At 43.8% G+C, this 19629-nt stretch overlaps 1 protein-coding gene across 2 annotated transcripts; it reads right to left on the bottom strand.

Moving 5' to 3' along the window:
* Positions 1 to 3248: 3248 nt before the first annotated feature.
* Positions 3249 to 13705, bottom strand: MMP23B (matrix metallopeptidase 23B). 2 transcript variants are annotated; one of them, XM_010165436.1, is made up of 8 exons: positions 13374 to 13705; positions 10967 to 11112; positions 8779 to 8918; positions 7379 to 7546; positions 5994 to 6158; positions 5413 to 5523; positions 4303 to 4429; positions 3249 to 3611 (listed from the first exon to the last, which is right to left on the bottom strand). In XM_010165436.1, the coding sequence occupies exons 1-8, from the start codon at positions 13542 to 13544 to the stop codon at positions 3437 to 3439; spliced, it is 1203 nt and encodes a 400-aa protein (XP_010163738.1). In that variant the 5' UTR covers positions 13545 to 13705; the 3' UTR covers positions 3249 to 3436. The 2 variants fall into 2 exon arrangements, with proteins under 2 accessions (XP_010163738.1, XP_010163739.1); XM_010165437.1 differs by having other exon boundaries at positions 10967 to 11108; positions 13374 to 13540.
* Between the last annotated feature and the right edge of the window lie 5924 nt (positions 13706 to 19629).

Below are 19629 nucleotides of genomic sequence, written 5' to 3'. Positions count from 1 at the left end.
GTCCCGACGCTATTACAGAACATTGGCAGCCCGGGCAAACAACTTCATTTTATTTTTAAGTAAATTGTATGTGTCTGAATAGAATGAGGGCAAAAAAAACTGTAACAGTTGTGAAGTTTCTTTCCTGGTGTGTGCCTTGGAGAGAGCGAGGCTGGGCTCAATACTTACTGACACGATTTCTGGGTGCACTACTGAGCTGTACGGTGTTTGGTGTGTTGTGTACATGTACTTACCATGGCACTGGTGCAAACAAAGTACTTTATTGTTTTATAAATCAGAAAGATTTAATATGGAACCTTGAAACTTTATTTTCTGTAGAAAGTTCTTCTAAACATGCCCTTTTTCCATACAAAGAAGAGCTTACTAGCTTTACTGATTGTATAATGCCATATTCCAGTGCTTTCTCATAAGATGAAAGACCCCAGAGGAGTCATGTTGGAATATCCCAGCATTCCAAGTCTCTAATTTATAATGCTGTCATTCTTTTCTGGGAACAGGAAGATTTGGAAAATCCTGGGATATTGATCCTGTCTGAACTGGGCACCAGTCCAGTAAAAGGATTAACTTAAATTATAAACATTCCATCAATTTCAGTGCATTTTAAGCATTTTTCTGGGTAAAAGCCTTGGAACTTGGACATACTAAAATAGTGGTAAGTTTGAAAACAGTAGGTTGTTGGGTTTCTTTTTCTTCTGTGAAGGAACGCAGAACTGTTTTCTCTTTAGGCCTGATTGAGTGCCTAGTATTGGAGAAACAGGTCTGTTACCTGAAATGTGTGATCTGAGCAAGACCCCTAATGCTGTGGAAATTTAATATGGTTATGAGAGATATTTGTTATGTTTATGAGAGATGTGTAACTCCAGGGGGTGGTTTGTGGGGGTTTTTTTGCAGAAGGGACCAGCTCTCGTGCACCATTGTTCAGTTGCTGCACCTCAGCTTTTATTTTGTCTCAATTGTCTATTAACATCAAGTACTTGCCTTTTCTCATCCTGAGCTTAAAATTGTGTCTTTAGATGGACAATTAAGTTTTATACCATGCTGTACACTCAGCTAACTGTGATGGTAAAACTGAAGCCTAAGCTTATTTATTCATACAAAAGAAATACGTGGGAAGTGTAAGGGTGTAACAACAGTGCAATGCTGACTGCGCTTTACCAGCCACAATCATTGATATTTAACGTTAGAAACAGCTGCTTTGTGTACATTCCTTCCACCATGGGCTGACAGACCTGGAGTTCTGACACTGGCAGGGGAGCTGTTTGCTGTTACCACGCCAAGGCAAGTAAGGAGAGGAGAAAAAAAAGAAGGTAGAACAGTATTCTAGTATGCAAGTAGTTTGAAATTGGGTCTTTTTTTAAACAACTGATGCCAGTGTGGAAAATTAGCAGAAAGAGATAATTTAAAACAAAGCAGAAGTTCCAAGGCATGGGTGTGTGATGGAATCACAGAAGTGTTGTCATTTAGGTACTTATTTTGCTTATTTGTTTATTTCAGTATTTATTTTTATAAATTGTAATCTAAGAGTAAGTGAGTTTTGTTGCTTACCTTGAGGCTATCACCATACCAGTAACTCTGCACTGTGTCATGTAGTGTGCAGAGGTATGGGGAGAGCTTAATGTTTTCCTTGGCCTCTTTACAGAAAATCAAATGTTTCATTTCCTGAGTTTCTTGATGATTCTGTTGGGTGACCAGATAACCTGGAAGTTGCAGCCAGAGCAGGTCTGCACCCCAGAGTGCTGTGCCATGCCGGACAAATGGCAGAGCCAGGGAGCGCCCTGGTACCTTACCCTTGTGACTTGCTTCCCTTGGTTTCTTTTTCCACTGGCCTTCAGGTCAACATCCAGTTTCTGAAGGTGGCCACCTCTGGCCAAGCAGATCCTTGGCTATCAGTGCTTACCCTGCCTCAGTCACCGCTTTTGCCTGTGTGTTCACTCCAGCGTGGACACCACCTGCCAGAAGCATCAGCCCGTTGGAGAGCGCTACAGAGACAGCGGTAGGTTACTGCAATGTAAATAAACAGTGTTCAGAGACATAGTATGAAATTGGTATGAAATACCAATACTCACTGTAATCAGGAGTGATATGTTTAAAAGACAGTATTACACTGCAGGGAGAAGTTTGGATCTACTCAAAGATGAAGCCTCCTTGCAGCCCAAGTGTTGGGACAGTTACTGAGGACTGCAATGATCAGCGCATTGGTCTTGTTTCTCTTCTCCAATTCCCAAAGACAGAGCTGCCCAAGAGATGCTCAGATCCCTGGGGCGCAGCTCTGTCTGTTAAATTAAGATGTGCAGAGTTTGTGCTGAATGTCTGCCAGTAAAATGACAGTCAGTGCAATTGTCCCAGGCAAACAGTCATTATTAGTTTCTTTCCTTTCCCTGGTACTTCTCCTGTCCTAGAATAGAGGGAAATTTTACTGGTAGAGCTTTTCTGCTCTAATCCAGCCGCCTTTCTGGACTGCTGACCTATACCAGCACAGGAGATGCTTCACAGTTCTGCTGGTGCTTTTAAGTAGGAAGAAACTTGTTTCAAGAGCTTAAGAGGACAATTAAAAAAGGATGAACATAAGTGTAGGCTCCTTCAACGCTGGATAAGGATCTTGCTAAGTACAGTGACTGTTGGGGATTCCTGACTGTGACATCTGCGTGCGCCGGGCTTTGCTGCCAACATTAATGGCATTTTCCTGCTGGATGTGGCACGTTTATCTCTGCTGAAGGAGGAGAGAGGCCTATTGGTCAGACACCTAAAGGACAAGTTATGGGGAGCTGCTGATGGAGGTAAATAACTTACTGGGATAAGATTACTTGAGTAATAAATACAAACCACAGGAAAGCAGTTGGTGGGGAAAAGAGATGTTCTGTGGATACTTAAGTATGTCAAAATATGGAATGGAATAATTAGAAAGGGTTTGTTTTGACCCTACATCCTCCTTCTGACAAGCAAAAGTAAAAGAAATTTTAGGTCTTATACTTTTTTATAAGTATTTCTAGAGCTATGCACCAGGATCCAAAACAATGACAGCAAAACACAGACTAACCGGTCATTTTCTGTCCACAACACCTCTGCCTCCGTTGCGACACAGCTGAGCCACCACGCGGTTCATCCACTTGGCTGATGAAGAGTTATGTTCCTGTTTTTCAGCAGTCCCCAGGGATCCACATTGTTTAACTGCAAAATCTGACACTTTACTTTTGTAAAAAAATTTTTTTTAATTCTTTGTACAGTACATATTGATAAAAAAGTGATAATTAAAACTGATTTGGAAGAGTTTTACATTCCAGTAATCAAGTCTCAGAGTCTCTTGTGCCCAAGGTATGGAAGCAGCTGATTTAGAAGGTCAGTTGCACTACTGGAGATTAAATACAAAATGCCAAAGTAGTATGTTGAATTTGAACGAGAACCAGCAGTAATTGAAGAGCTCGTTCCAGGGCCCTTGTTAGTGCTTCAGTCTGATTCTCCAGGAATAAGTAGTCAAGATTCTTTCTTTTTTCTTTACTATACAAGTGTAAGTTCCTTCATTAATTGCATTTGCAATGATGCTCATGTGATCTTCATTTAAGGATAAGTAACCTGGATATGAGTATTCCAGAAGCTCCTTATCTTTATACCAGCTGTCATAAGAAAAATAATAGAAATTAAACTACACAATGTCTCGTACAATGCACTGTGTGTTAGTGGTTCTTTGTTCTCCTGCTAAGTTTTGCTGAATAAGTGTACAGCACAGGTGGGACTTTAACAAAACAAGGTCAAGTTTTACTCTGTATTTCCGGTAGACAATGGCAGTTACAACAGGGCACTATCCTGAGTAATTTCAGAGCTTGAATCTTAAACTGATGGGAATTTGGGTCCTTGGTCTAAACTCACCGCTGGACTTGGGCCTGTCTTTCTCAATTTTAGATCCAACCAGAAAGAACATGCTTGGACAAACTAGTAATTGAAAGGGTAAATTTAAGACACTATTTTTTTGCAGAATATGGGCCAGGGAATCTGACTTGATGGTAAGAAAGATCTTTGTGCTCTGTATCTGAATTGGATTTTACCCTTTTTCAACTCAGCTTGCCCAGTTCTTGCCTCTGCTTTCAGACTAAACGCTTTGCAGTGTTACGCAGAGTATTTGCACGCTCCCTTCTCGCAGCAGCCACCCCTGGTTCTGCTCTGGGTGCCACATGAGACAGTGACACGCTCCAGAAAATAAACTGCATTCTTATTTATGCTCTTTTGTCATCCTTCCTCATCCTTTTTTGGTGTGTAAACTGCAAAGTCTCCTAAAGGACGGGGATAAATAAATGATAGAGCACTTACTAAACTTTGCCTTTTTTATGAAGGATCTTCTGTCCACAGCGGAAGGTGACGTTCCTGCCTTCAGACACAGTCTTCGTTTTTGTCCTTGGTGGGGGTAGAGTAGGGGGGACTGTTGGAAATGGGAATTCTGTCCACCAGAGGTGAAAGAAAGGGCAGAAGTTAGCACATCTCATTATCAAGCTGTAGTCATTCTACAACACTTTCACAGAATTGTGTTATCACCTAAGCAACCTTAAAACTATTAATTTTAAAATGCCTCCTCCTGAGCAATTCTTGAATAGTCACGAAACATTATTCACATGCAAAGATAACAATTCCATGGCGTGTAAACTGACAGAGATGGATAAAAATCAGCTTGCCCTTTTCATATATGGAAGAGTATATGTTGAGTTTATGAACAGTCCTCTAGAACCCATGGGTTTCTAATTATCTGGTTGCATCTTTGCATTAATCTGGTCTAAAAAAACCAACAAAACCAAACTTCTGTACTGGAGAGAGAGGTACTAGTTCTAGGGTACATCTTAAGGTCAGTAGCTGTTTATCTGAAGCTTAATTCCACAGCTGCAGTAACTTGGCCTGATCCTGCCATTAGTCCCTTATCTGGATTCATAAAACTGAGACTAGATAAGGTGATTAACATACTTTATCTCCTTTTCTGCAGAGCAGCTCAAGTCCAGCTGTGCTTGAGGTGTCATTTGTCTTGTTTATGTCCCATCACTGCATCTCTTATCTCTGAATTAAACACATCAGCATCTCACTTCCTCAGTTGGGTCCAAAAGGGAAGCAGTCTGAGGCACACGGTGCACAACTGCCTATCACTGGTTCAGTTAAACTAGAGAAGAATGGGACAGTTTAATGTTCTACTCCACAAATGTTTAAACATAAAAGTTGCTTCCTATTTCCAAAGCCTTGATCTTGGCTCAAATCTATGAGAGGCCATTTCTGCTCTGCTCCTCATTAGAGCTGGATGGGGCGAGTCACTTCCATCCACTGATCTCTCATGTGGAGTTAAGATCCTGCCTATCCCTGCACTAAACGCTGCTTAACTTCTGCCTCTTCCCTCTGTGCACACCCCACCAAGAATCCCAGAAGAAGAGTTGGATACGATACCGTAGCAGAAGTCACAGGTAGATGGACAGTGCTTTTTCATCAACTTCCTGCGTTTCTCACAGAAGCCTTTTTGTGCCCACGATGGGCACATAAATAATCTGTCTTTACACCCTGAAACAGAAGGAGACAAGGCATTAGAAGGACTGGGGTAGGCGGTTCCTTCTGAGAAACAAATTGATGCTTTACCTAAATCAAATTGTTCAGTGTAAACAGTAGAGCTGGGACAGGAAAGAATCTAAACCAGAAGTACAATAAATAGAGCAGGGTACAGTTATTAGTTGAGCAGCGTGCTAGATATCGAGCTACTTCCACACACAGCAGCTCAAGAGAGTTTCTGTTCCCAAGTCCTACCCTGGGTAATGTTTGAAGAGCAGCAGGCAAATGGGTCAGAGCTTGAGAGACTCTTGGCAAAGCCTGTTTGGTTTGCGGAGAGTTTTGTCATTTTGCATTAACACAGCAGAGTCCAGCCAAAGAATAATTAACAGCTGTTTGCCTTTCCCTGTCCCTTGCATGCGAGAGCTTCGCAGGATCCAAGGGACACTTCAGTAGAGGAGCCCAGAGCACAACCCTGCCTTCCTTACCGTAAAGCCTGTGAATTCCCCAGACTTCATCTTGAGAGATGGTCTTTTTCCCAGTCAGCGTGGCATTGATGTGCATGAGGGCACTGGGGTTCAGGGAGTGCATGAGTCCCAAGGCGTGTCCTATTTCGTGAGCAGCGACGTGTACCAGATCCGTAAGCCACACACCTGGGAGAGAAACGGAAACACATCTGGCACCGTGTGGTAAATACATTTGTTAATCCTGGTGTGAAACCATAGGAAACATTTTAGCATTAGGACAGTACAGTCTTACTAAACATTGCCCCAGTTTCATCTTCTCTGTAGCTGTTTGGGTGCAAATACATGAGCCAATTATTTCCACATGCTTCTAATTTCAAACAGCAGGACACAGCCACTCTGCCAGACTACAGGAAGACGGCTCTGAAAGAGCAATGTCTGACATGAAGGCAAGTGCCCTGGGTAATATTTTCTCTTGTCAGCTTTTTGTGTTAACTTTGTTCCCACAGCCCAGAGCTGTAACTGGAACTGGCTGTTTGGGAACAAGGTTGCTCACTGGAATATTCCAGTCTGAGACAACCTCTGTGTCCCCCACAGCCTGCCAGTCAGACTCAAGTTTCTCAGTAGCATCTCGAAGTTGCTTCCAGCAGAGATGGATTTTAATTGAAGGATAACTCACAAAAGGTGTTATTACTGACCCCTGTCTTGGTATCTGGCATAATAAATTGATACACACTGACATTCTTGCTATAAAAGTCACCTCTCCTAGGTCTTATATGCTGCTGTGCTTTGGAAAGCAAGAAGGATAGGAGGAGTCCCTCTGTCACCTAAAATCTCCCCTCCATTTTTATTTGGTGAAAAGCAAAATATCTTACTGAGTTGGTCATATAACACGAACCAAATTTGCTAGTTAGTCCAGGACCATCTGCTTTTAATTTAAAGTTAGTTTTGACTTTGCTTAAAGAAGAAAAAAAGGCCGAGCTTCTATTAGCAACACAGACATTTTTAGGTGCCCACAAACCAAAAAATGGCCACAGACCCAGGAAGACTAAAACATAAGCAGCACCGTGCCAGCAGGTTGAAGGAACAGAACCTGGCCCGTCTCGGAGATGCACCTGCCTAGGCAGAAGCCAAACTTTATACTGAATGTGTCTGGACTATTGAATAAGTCCACTGAAATATTCAGAAAGAAATAGCACTGCCACCAGACACAGAATCACACAATGGTTGGGCTGGAAAAGACCATTTTGATCATCTAGCAGCTCAGTCCCGTGACAGCAAGACCAACAACTTCCAAAACTACAGAAAATCACAGCCATTCCTGTTGTCTCTTTCCCACTCTCAGTAAACCCCAGGACTGGAATCTAAACCCGACAGGCATTCATTATGTGCCCCCTGACACGTGGTACCTTTTTTCCAGCTGAACCGGGTATTCCCCAATATCCAATACTCATGGTCATCGAAGTGGATTTCCCCGTTGGGTGGGAAGAAGGCGTGGGCAAGTTCCCCTGTGGTTCCATCGAAGCAGTGGTGAATGAGCGACTCCAGGCAGTCTGTGTGATTGATGGAGTAGAAGCCTGTGAAAAAAGCAGCAGATTTAGTGTATCTAGCAGGGTAAGCCCACCCAGGACACAGACATCTGCAAACTTGTGTTTTGCTAAAAAATAAAATAAAAAAAATCTCTTCTGGTAGCCCACATGTTTTCCAACAGAGCCACAAAGGGAAAAATAAATGCAAAGCAATTGTCGGGAATTATATTATGTGATGCAAACTGTGCTCAGCCCTGTGATGACCCTGGACTTAGAGCTGTTTCCAAAGGCCACAAATGAATCTACTTTTCCAAAGAGAATGCTGAGCTCTTTTTGCAACATCACATGGAATTTTTTTTTTTATTTTTTTTTTCTTTTTGAGAGAAGCTGGACAGAGGTGATAACCCCAGGATGTAATTGTTCCATTTTAAACATAAATAAACAGCCAGCCTCAGAGACATAGCTGCTCCTTGTCTCTTTGCTAGCGTCACGACAGCATCGCAGCGTGCCCTGCGTCCACTGGAACTGGGCCACCTGGAGCCCACGTGGCAGCAGGACAGGCCCCTGGGAACACGTATCGTGGCTGTAAGTAGCATCACACAACACGAGAGTGAAGAGCCTGTTGCGAAACAATGGTAAATCTGCTGTTATCTCAATACTGCTGCCACCTGCCAGGAAATAATTATTTCACACAGACCATAAATCTCAGGAAGAATTTACATCTGGAGTTGACACTGAGCAGATAACGCCTCAGCATTAAGATTTTTCTAGGTCTGAGAAATCTGGGAAGTAACTACTGCAGAGTGATAGAGGGGCAGAGGGAAGGGGAGGAGAGAGGAGAGAGCAAAGAAGGTGCTTCAACAGGATCAACAGAAGGGAAACTAAAACCATCAACAAGCCAGAATCCATCACCTGCTCTTTGGCTCTGTGTGACCTTGGACATGTCATTTCACCTTTCAATATCCAGTTTCTGTGAGATAATCCTGTCCCAGAGGCAGATTTTGAGTGTTAATTGTGGTCTAATACCCAAAGCTTCCTGACTGCAAGATTCACAGAACGCATTAATTATGATATTAACATCTCCTTAGAGCCACTAAAAGTAGTTTCTTTACCTGCCTACAGGCAAACAATGCCCCAGCCCTTCTCCAAGAGGCCTTGCTGAGTCCGCACAGCAAAGGAGCACTGTCTCCTGCCTCCAGACTCCTGGGTTACACACCAAAACCCTGCAAGCCCCCCGTGGAGTTCCCACACACAGCAGTGTGGAGCCCCTGCAGTCTTACCTATTTTCAAGTCACTAGGCACGTGGCGTGGCACCTCTCTGAAGCTGAAGGGTGAAACTTCGCTCCACATTCGGAACGCCGCCGCTAGTCCCTTGCGCGTGTCCCTGGCGTTTATGAGGTTTCTTGGGAAGGACAGGATTCTGTAGGAACACAGAACAGCTTCAGGAAAATGCTCTTCCCTTCTCAAACATCAGCTGAAGGCTCTCAAGGCTGCATCAGACAATCAAATCTTTCCATTCACTCTAAATAGGTTCAAAACAGGAGTAGCTTGAACTGGATATTAAGAATATTGAATAAAATCCCCACAGGGACTAATTGAGCACTGATATTCCTTACAGTCACATGTTCTGGGCTACAGCTTTTGTCCCTCCTCAAGTACACCATTTTAGACAAGGTTTTCTTGGAAAACCATTTTAATCTCCCAGTCTGTTGTGCAGTGTTGCTAGAAGTGGAAACAACCGCATTTCAGCAGCCCAGTGGGTAACTCCTGTTCATAACACTGAGGTGACAATGTATGTGCACACACTGAATTATAACACTCTCCAGCAGAGCTTTTGAAAGAGATTTCTGAAGGATATCACAGGTTTGACAGTAAAATAAATTAGTTATTTTGGAAAAAATCTCATCTCTTGGGAGACAGACTCAAGAGAGGTTTTTGTTTAGGCCACAGGTTATGGATAGAGCAGAACTGTAAGAAAACAACCAATGCAGGATGGCAGAACCCCTCTTTGGACCTTGGAAACATACAGATGGCTCCTAGAAACTTACCTCGTCCCAAAAGAAGATCTGCATTCAGGAAACTGCCTGAAGTGTAGCAATTGGGAAAAGCTGTGTATATTCTGCTATCCCCTCTGGTTGTTTTTTAGCTATGCTGTTTATGTTCTCCCTTCGTCCCAGCACATCCTAAAGGGAGCAGAAGGTTTCGTATCAAGCCAGGCTGTTAATGAGTGTAAACCTGGACAATTAAGACTACCGTGAGGCTTAGCCTGTTTGGGACCCGTTTGGTACAGCTCCGTAACGATGTCCTCAGCCCAACGGTGAGAAAAAGCTGCACCGCACATTGCTGCTGCCAGAGGCCACTTCCAAGTGTTTCCCAAAACCCTGTGTGACCTCCTGCTCAAGCCACTGTGGGTTAACAGTGATTGCAGCTCTCCAGAGAGGTCAGCTGGGACTTAGTCTGTACTTTAAAAGTCAGGAGTGGCTGGAGTTAGTGGCCACATTAAAAGGACCTTTGTAATCACATAAGACAATAAAAAAAACCCCCTGATTTGGCTCCTGTGTCTCCAGGAAGGTGCAGCCTCTCAGCCAGGGGTGAACAACAGGCCTTTCTTCAGTCAAACCTCCAGGACTCCTGCTAGACCGAGGCTTCCTGTGACAGACTGATTCTACCTGCCAGTGCTCATCTTATGAAACTGTTTCTGAGGGAATTCCCTGACCCTTGTTCTGTGTGAACTCATGCTAGCTCTCCTGAAAAACATTCAACAATGCCATTAATATTTTCCCAGAGAGAAAACACATCTTTTCAGGATGCTGCCACCACAGCCCATCACACTGGGCAGTTTCAGGGGCTGTTCAGACACTGTTGAAGTGTTGAAGGAAAATATTAGGGTTAAGATTCACTCACCCTAGAATTGCCAAAGGCTTTTTATTGTTTATTTGTTAGTAATCTAAGAGCTGGCACCCTTTCCCAAAGACAACATGGAGAAAGAGATTCCTAAAAGCACTCAGCACTAACATAGCTCTGTCCCCTGAGATCACAGGCCCTTTCAACAGCAATTTCCCTCAGTGATGATTTAGGTTCATCTGGAGCTCTTTTAAAAATCCCAGCATGACAGAGTTAATATTCAATTCACTGCCTTCTGAGGGGAGTCCCTAGTTCTGGGAAGCTGACCTGTTTGAACCTTGAATCTGCCCCTGCACAGTCAGTTTTACTGTTGGTAGCCTCAGCACGCAGCCATATGTGCTACTCACTCCTGATGCAGCGACGATGCTTCCCAGGACCCACGGCTGAGGCGAGAGGCACAGCATTTGCAGAAATATTTCCTACTTTAGAGCAGCGTTAGCAGCTGTCCATCCGCTAGCAAAGGGATTAGCAATACATGGGTTAATATTTACACCCATGGTAGGAAAAACTCACACCCCAGTATCACTTAGAAAATGCTAACTTAGGGCTCATGCAAGTCCATACTTGTATGTCAAGTTGAAGTGGTCCCATTTCAAGTGTCCTGGTGTGATGGTGTACCGCTTTCTCCGTGCTGGAGGCCGAGGTGGGAAAGCTGGACTGTGCAAAGCAGAGGCACTCGCTCCATGAAGACCAGGTGATGTGGCATCTTCCTTAAAAGACAAAACAAGAGGTTGAAAGAGATGGGAGAGACCGCAGGATCGAACAGTGTAAAAGAAAAACTACCTAGAAAAAAGGTATGGGACACGTGGAGATTGGGAAACACAACCACAGTACTTGGGGGTGTCCAGGAGACAAGACTAGTGTGTCACCCGGTCAGTGCTTTGCAAAGCGTGCCTGTTCCAAGTGTGCTGGACACAACCAAGAGAGAGCAAAAGAGGGGCTACACTGTGGGGAGTATTTAGATCAGACATGTGAGGAAAGGAAGGGAGCAGCACCCCTCAGCACAGGATCACATTGGGTCAGTGCTGCAGGCTCCCTGCAGCTGGTGCACAATTGCAGAACAGGGCACTGCAGCCGCTCTGCTCTGCTCTCCTCCTGGAGCACAGCACAGATGGAGCAGCAGTGAGGCCTCAGCAGGCTTCTGGCCACAGCGAGTCTGCAGCTCTTCTTGGAAAGTTTTCTTTTCCTTTTCACTTTGCTATTGCTCTCCAGCCTCACCACAGAAGAAATGAAATACTGGACAAATGAGTAAAACAGGCAAGCCTTTGTGCAGAGAGCTCTTCAGAAAGCTGCACTGTGGATCTGAAATGCCTTCCAAGCAAATAGGAGCCCTGGAAACCCTGGAGCGCATTTAAATCCATCATACAGTAAAAGACATCACATGTGGTGACAGGACTGACTCAAACTATAATGACTTTTAGTCCTGAGTAGTGGAGGTACAGAATGGGACCCAACATGGTTCTCTAAGTCTATCCCCTCTGCCTCCCCTTTTCAGGACTAAGACACTGAGTTTCTTTGGGTCACCTTTGCTCCAGAGGCACCAAGACACTCACTAAGTGGTATGTATAGTGGCAACGTTACAAAAGCTGCACCAGCAGGAGTTTGTTCAGCCCCACAACACATTCTCCAGAAAGCAAGAGCTGTCTTCATTTTACTCATGGAAGAGCTCAGGCTCTGAGAATCTAAACAGCATAACCCGGGTCTCACAGCAAGCAAATGGCAAGAAAAGACAAGAAGCTTGAAGCAAAAACCAGTCAACAGATCATGAAAGGCGCAGAGGGTGGAATTATCTGGCCCAAACATTCTGCTCAGTCTCTGTTCTACTCTAGTCTTTGTTTGCAAAATGAATGGGGAGGGGTAGGGTACCTCATACACACCATAGCTCAGATTCTGACAGAAGTGGAATGAGCTAGTTAAAAATTTCACAATATAATTTGGATCAAAGGATCTGTCTGGATGCCAAAGAACCAAGACTATGGGAATACTCAGAACTGGAGAAGAGGTCAGCCCCTCCCAGGAGGAAACCCTGTGGGTTAAGACTGTGGGTTAAGGTCTCAAACACTGAAAAAGCTTGGGAGGTACGAGAAGGACAAGTGCCTCAATTCCCTCAACAACTACAAGAGACACCAACATACATCAAGGCAGACCCTGGCCAACATCCCTGCTTTACATTATTTTTGTTAATTTACTTCACTGAGTTGCAATGAATGTAATTCATTCCCCTCTCTCCCTCCTAGCCATGCAGTTCCCCTTTCTTAAACTACCCAGTAACAGAACTCTGACTTAGTAGCAATTCAGAAGAGCCCTGAGCATGTGATGCAAACAAGGGGTGCTATTACCTGCATCTTCATAAACACAAACAGCAGGAGAGGATGCGAGCACTGAGAAGATTTTTTTATATATAGAATTAAAAGCAAAAATTAAGCTAAAAGCAAAAATTAGGACCAGCTTCTGAGTCCCAGAGCTTTGCTTGCTACAGTTCCCCCTGACCAGTCTGTCCCAGCACATCTTGCTAATGGAGGGACCTTGAAAGGGAGTTAATATCAGTTAATAGTTTCTCTAGGTCCAGCATTAACTCCCCATTTAGATCTTCCACACCAGGAGCCCTGGCTCTGGAGTTCCTAGGAAAGCTCAGCTGCTACAGAAATCGGAATATATACGTGTCACATCATACGAGGCTGGGAAAGCAGAGCACAGACAAAGCTCTGAAGGAAAAGCACCCAAATCTTTTGTGCATTAATTGTTTGGTTGTCTGCACACACATCTCAATCAGATTCTACTTGGATGCATCATTACCTTTAGGATCCTACAGCAAACAGCCAGAAACAGATCTTGTTGCCTTAACAGTTATTTACAGATTGTTTAGATTGCTTCCTGAATTTGTCTGCCTTCTAAAAAGAATACACATGCACACATATTTGATGTCCCCACTCTCCTTTCAAGCATTTGAGAATTGGATCCTTTCTCCTACCTGGTTTTTCTGAGCTGCAGCTCCAGCTGGATCTCCCACAATAGCCAGCAAAGCCACCGCAGGGAATATGCATAAAACCCCCACAACAGTTCTATAGCCATTGCTCTTTTTCTTCTCAACTGAGAGGAAGCTCTTCCTTCTGTCTGCAGAAAGTTGTTCTACTTGATCCATGTTGTTCTTTAACACTTTTTAGGGGGAGATACGACAGCTACTAAGGCATTCTCTTCACAGAATGCATTGGTAACCCTTTTGCTCACAGTTGCATTAGGAGCATTTGTTGAGCAGCTCTGCAGTTCCTGCCAAAGCTGTGCAGAATCACCACAGTTTCAAAAGCCAAAAAAAAGTAAAAAAAAGAAAAAAAAAAAGTAGACTTTACATTAAGCCTCTTTCCAATGTCTCTCAGCCTCTGCCAAGTGGTATCATGTTACTGCAGCTGAAAGTTGGGCTGGTGGAGAAAAAGCAGCAAAGTGAAACAAGCTGGGATGGACATGAACTAATTTCTTTAACTGACTGTATAACCAACAGAGGACAAATCTGCAATTGTCAGCTTTATGTAATGAAAAAATTGGGGGAGGGGGCAGAAAAAGGGAATCCAGAAGCCAGCATCATGCCTGTGGAATGTTTCATTAGGGATACTTAACACTAGAAGAGCTGTCATTTGTCAGGGGCTGTCTTCAGGAGCAGAGTGAAAAATGAGATGCTGTGAGAGAGCAGGCAGGGCTTCTCTGCTTAGGAAATTCTGCCCGGGGAGTTTACAAACTGAGATAGCAGTAAACATCAACTCCCACTTCCATTAAACTTGGCAAGTGACCTGCAGAGTTCTTGTGCACTGGGGAGCTACCCAGTAAGAGGTTACCATAATGAGAAAGACAAGTATTTTCAGAGTCATCCTGGCTTTTGAGTACCTCAGCTTGAGCACGTCAGAAAGACTAACTTGGAGAAGTGGTCAGCTTGTCTTTAAGGCATCTCCAGGCTGCAGACATGAAGTCAATTCTTTTTAAAAAGCTTACTCAGAAATTCTCAGGTTTACAGAAATAGCTGCACTTTTCTGCCTGCTCACTAAGCGCTGGATACTCAGTGCCCCTGAGGTCTGAGAGATTGGCTCATCTCAGCTGTTAGCTGCAACTTTCTAGGATAGTTACACCTCTTCCTCAGCAGCAGTTGGCAGAATGCAACATGCCTGTGCATGAGCACTCTTGAAATTCAAAGTGCTTTGTTTTAGAGCTCCAGAGCGGTGCAAATGCACCTCCAATTTGTGGTTTAAGCTGTAGACCACAGTATGAAGTGAGAAACTGGTAACAACACACTCCTAAACTTACCGGTGTCTTGAGTCCCCTGAACAAGTTTCTGTCACAGACTGTAGATGAGAACTTATCTGCAAAAAGACTGATTGAGAAAGGAGTCCTGAAGTAAAAACCTGCCTTAAAATAGGGCTCAAAACCTTCTAGCCAAGTGCTCTTCTCCAGTAAAGCAGCACTGTCTCAAAAGAAAAATCCTGCTAGCAAACACAGCGCTGGAAGAACACTGAGTATCAGTCCTGGAACTGCATAACAGCATTAAGTGCACCCACCTTTCCTACAGCTAGTAAGAGTCAGCAGCATTTGACAAAGATTTTAACTTACATGCTGTTACATATGCCCTCTCCACTTGCCAGAGCACCTGAGCATCTCACAGTCCCTCAGAGCATTTAATCTCCCATCAGAAAGGCAGTATGATTATCTGCACCTTACAGGTTCAGACTCTACTGTGCAGGAGACAAGACTTGCCTGAGGTCAAGCATGGAATCTTGCAGAGCCAGAACCCCAAATCTTCCAGGCACCCAGTTATTGCCTTGCTGTTTCTGAAGACAGCTACATGGACCTAAGTTTTAAAGCATAGATTGAGAACTCACACAACCACATAGCCTGATGGAACCAAGAATTTTCTTTGTCCCAAAGTAAAGACAGTAAATATTTTTGTAAAATACATCCCAGTTCAGACCCACCCCCCTCAAATGTTAGTATTATGATTTTTAGTAAAAGCACATTCTTGAGAACCTCATTGTTTCCGAATACTTGTCCATGCCACTACTAAAGGTTAGCACAGCCAAGGCTTTTTCCATGAGTTACTGAAGTGTTCTGAATGGGGAAAAAGAGTACACTGTGCATCAGCTATTTTCCTGTGCCACATGGGCGGGTGAATGGGAATCTTTAGCTGCAGAGATGACTTGTGACCTCTGTGACATTCAGGATCCTGTTTCCCTGTCAAGGTAGCAAGCAGGTTATACCTTGATGGATCAGAAATGAGAAAGCAGGGTTTCTTGGAAAGCACGTGGTTCACTTTCCCCCCATACACTGGGAACGCACTGTGCCCATCCACATAGAAATCCAGTGCCTGTGCATCCAGCTTTACCAAACCACTGGCTGCAGAATGCTCTCAACACTTTAAAAATTTAAGCCAAATATTTGCTCAGAAACCAGCGCAGCAGTAAGGCCAAGACAAACCTCAGTTATTATGGCAATGAGAGTCAGATGAGGAAAGCTCTTATGCTGAGGTATTCAAAAACTTACAGATGCAACTTGTGGAGCTGAGGGAGACACATGAACTTAATGCTGTGCACACTAACAGTGCCTCTGATAAAGTCACTGTGCATCTGGATTCCTTGGTGCACAAGCTCTGGCCAGAATCTTCAGTGCCACTGCTGGTAAAAAGCAAAATTTCAGGTTTATACTTAGTACATTAATACTGTGATTGTTAAATTTCAAGCACAGCTCTCTTCTGTAGATATTTTAAGGATTATTAGGACCAGAGTGCACATCTGTTGACATTTCATCCTTGTTTTCTGCCCTGGGTTAAGAATATCATGGCTTTCCCAAGAGATACTTGTGCTTAAAAGACTCTCAGATGCAGCCATCAGTGGCCTCGAATCTACACACTTGTCAGAATTTAAACCTCTTTCAGATGCTTCAGACAACTCCCTGGACTCCCTTCTGGGAGCCAGTGTGGCTCTGTGCCAAAGGCAAGAAGTTAGTCAGAACTCTAAAGTTTTATCTCTGTCTTTTCCAATAGCTGAAGCTATTCTCCACACTTTATCAGGCAGCCTGAGCCCCCAAAAGGATTGCTTTTATACAGGGGCAGAGAACTGCTGCTGTGACTTCAGAGTTCTGCTGAATTTTAGAGGTCTCGGGTTCTCCAGTGCAGATATTTGGTTTGGACTACAGGCAAGAACTGTCATCCTGACTATATTTGGACAGAAAAACATTCCTGGCTTTGGTTTCTGAACAGTGTCTAAAAGCAATGGAACACATTACACTTTGAGGGAATCCATATGGTGTGATGGGGAATAGGAGAGGAAGGCAGGGGACAGAACTGACCTTGCTTTGTCTTCATGCTGTGAGCAGGAGTGACCAGGACCTGGATATCATTTGTAGGGAGCTGGGATTTTCTACACAAACAACTCAGGGATGCATATCCCAAGACCTCTGCATGCAATAAACATCCCATGAAAAAGCAGGCTAGAAACAGCTGTCAAAGGGGCTGAATGTTGCATAAAACCTACAATGGCCAAGTAGAAATTACTGTGAATATAAAAGATTGGATCATTCACACAACGCAGTACATTTTCCTTGTTAAATCACCTCAGTCCTGCTTTACTCTTTTCAACCTTAATTGCTGTGGGGTTTAAAGTGGGGCTGCACAACATATGGTTACATTCCCAAGGGCATGTTTTAGCTCAAAAAGAAATACTTTTTCACTTCTGTGGATTATTCTGAGCATTTCTCTCCTCCCCTTTGTTCAGTATTGTTAACATTCAATGTTACTTTCAGGTCTATTTCTAAATGGTTATCTATGTTTGTCACATTTCAGAGGCAAGTCAGCCCCAGTGCAGAGGCTTCTTTCAAGTCCCCAAGATGACACAACAACATATTACAACACACCTACAGCGACAGTAAGAGGTACTGCACAGAGAACAACCATTAGTGCTAGAACTGCAGCTGTCTGACTGTTCAAAACTCATCTCACCTCTACGTGAAACCACTTATTAATTCATGGATTATGTGCACATTAGTCAGCATTGGAACAAACTGCTCACATTAGCTTCCCCTGTCATGAACTGGGAGTTCTACATGGAGATGAGGAAGACAGGGAAAGGAGGACCTAACATCTGATCGTGTCTGATGGCTCAAGGCATGAGCGTCAGCGTTTCATCTCTAGGGCACCAGTCCAAATCCAGGCCACAGGCTGGGGAGGGGGAATGCACACAGCTGAATGTGATTTATCACATACTGGCTCCTTGGTGGCCCATGTGAAAAGAATTGGCAAATCCTCATATAGCTCTTATTCTAAAAAGCACTTACATATTTATTCCTTCATCCCACAACTTGAGGGAAAATAAAACAAAAAACAACCCAACATTCTTGCACGATTCCTGTGGGAACCACAGTTAAAACTTCTACTTCTACAGTGGGTCATGGACTAAAAAGGATTGTATCTGCTATGACAGGGAGCAACATTCCCCAGGGAGGGGGAGAATAAGAACATTCTTCAGTCCCCAAGCATTCTCCCACTTTCTATCATGCAGCCCCTCGTGATCTGCATCTGCTGATGTTCCTAGAAAAATCCATGGTCTGCTGAATAGCAAATGAAGTGAAAACAAGAGCTTGCTCCAGCTGGCAAAGAAAACGGAATATTTTGCTTAACTGTCAATTTGGAGCTGAAGCTCACAGAAGTGCCTGCACTGGCTTGACCTTGTGTTACCAAAGAGACATGGTCTTGACCCTAGTCAGAAGCTCAGCAGTCCAGTCATGGTCATGCAGCAAAGAGAATTTCAGGAATGAAATGAGGGAGAAATTTTTCTCGATACACAGATAATAAAGTGCATCCATAACACAGTAAAAATTGCTTCCCTAGGTGGGGATATTTTTGTTGTTGCTCTTTGGTGGGACATATTAATAATCTGTAATCTGTTTGTGGATGGACCAATCCTCCTGAAATCCTGGAAGCAGCATGGACTAGTGGAAACATAATCAAAGAAGAGAGAGGTTCTTTTCCTGACTCTGCCTTTTGACAAGACACGCTCCCTCTCTACTCCCTCAGTCTCATGCTGTCTGTAAAACACAGTTTTGGTCACACTTACAAAGGAAGCTCTTTACAAACCCTGGTTCCAAGTATGAAATGAGCTGCCATCTTATATTTAAAGTTTTATACCAGAAAGACTCAGCAAGATCCTTTCCTTTCAAAACCATCACTGTACATTGCTGCAAGGTGCAGAGCTGCACTACACGAGATGGCAGAAGCTCCAGCAAAAACAAGGAGCTCCCCAGCTCATTTGTGGGACTGGTAATAAACATCACACAGAAAGTTACTCACTCTCCACACTGATCAATGATTAGTTATTTGTCTTTTGTCTTTAAAAGAGCATTTGCCTACTGCTCTGACATCTCCTTGCCTCTTTTCAGCCCCTCACTATTAATCAGCAAGATAACCAACTAGTAGCAAAGGGAGAAAGAGGAGGAACACCTTCCCCCACCTTGCCCCCTCCTTTCCCCTCTCCATCTCTAGCTAAACTTAATGCAGCTCCTAACCTCAGTCCAGGCTCTTGACCCTTTTCCTGCTTACTGCAAATTATCATCTTCTTCTCGTACCTAAATTCAAACCTGGACTGGGGCAGAGAAGCTATTTTTCAGGCTGAGAGTACAGGCTACAGCGTTACACAAGAACTAGATGAACTAGCAAGTACACAATGCTGACCATCTCACCCAGCGCGGCACTTCATCGGCTACAAGTCACTCTCTGATCCTGGCCCTCTACATAAACAGATTTATCAGGAATGACAAAACAGCAGAACCTTCTTCACTTCTCCAAAGCCTCAGACTCCCACAGAGCTGAGCCTGTCATGGGGCACAAAGCTGGCCAAAAACATACCTGGCACCTACAGGCACACCTCCTTGCCTTCTGTTAGCTCTTGTTCCTGTGGCTCCACTGACCATCTTGTTTCTTCTCTGTTGTGGTGCAGCAATTCCCTTCTTCTTACTAGGAAATTTAAAGGGTCAAAATGGTGCTTAACAGTTCAATTCTTGCTCCTCGAAAGCAATCACAGCAGGAACAGGAAAATGAAAGAACATAGTCCCAACCTGAAAGCTACAGTTACAGTTTCTGTAGTTCTTAAGCAGGTATATTATGCTGGGAAAAATTCCATCTCTAGCTTAGCCATACAATGAATTTCAGATATGAAAACAAGATCAGGAGATCTTTAAGTGGAAATGCATTTTAAAAA

The sequence above is a fragment of the Antrostomus carolinensis genome, unplaced genomic scaffold (genome assembly GCF_000700745.2).
Source record: "Antrostomus carolinensis isolate BGI_N321 unplaced genomic scaffold, ASM70074v2 scaffold18133, whole genome shotgun sequence".
Lineage (NCBI taxonomy): Eukaryota > Metazoa > Chordata > Aves > Caprimulgiformes > Caprimulgidae > Antrostomus > Antrostomus carolinensis.
This window is presented reverse-complemented; position numbering and strand designations above follow the sequence as displayed.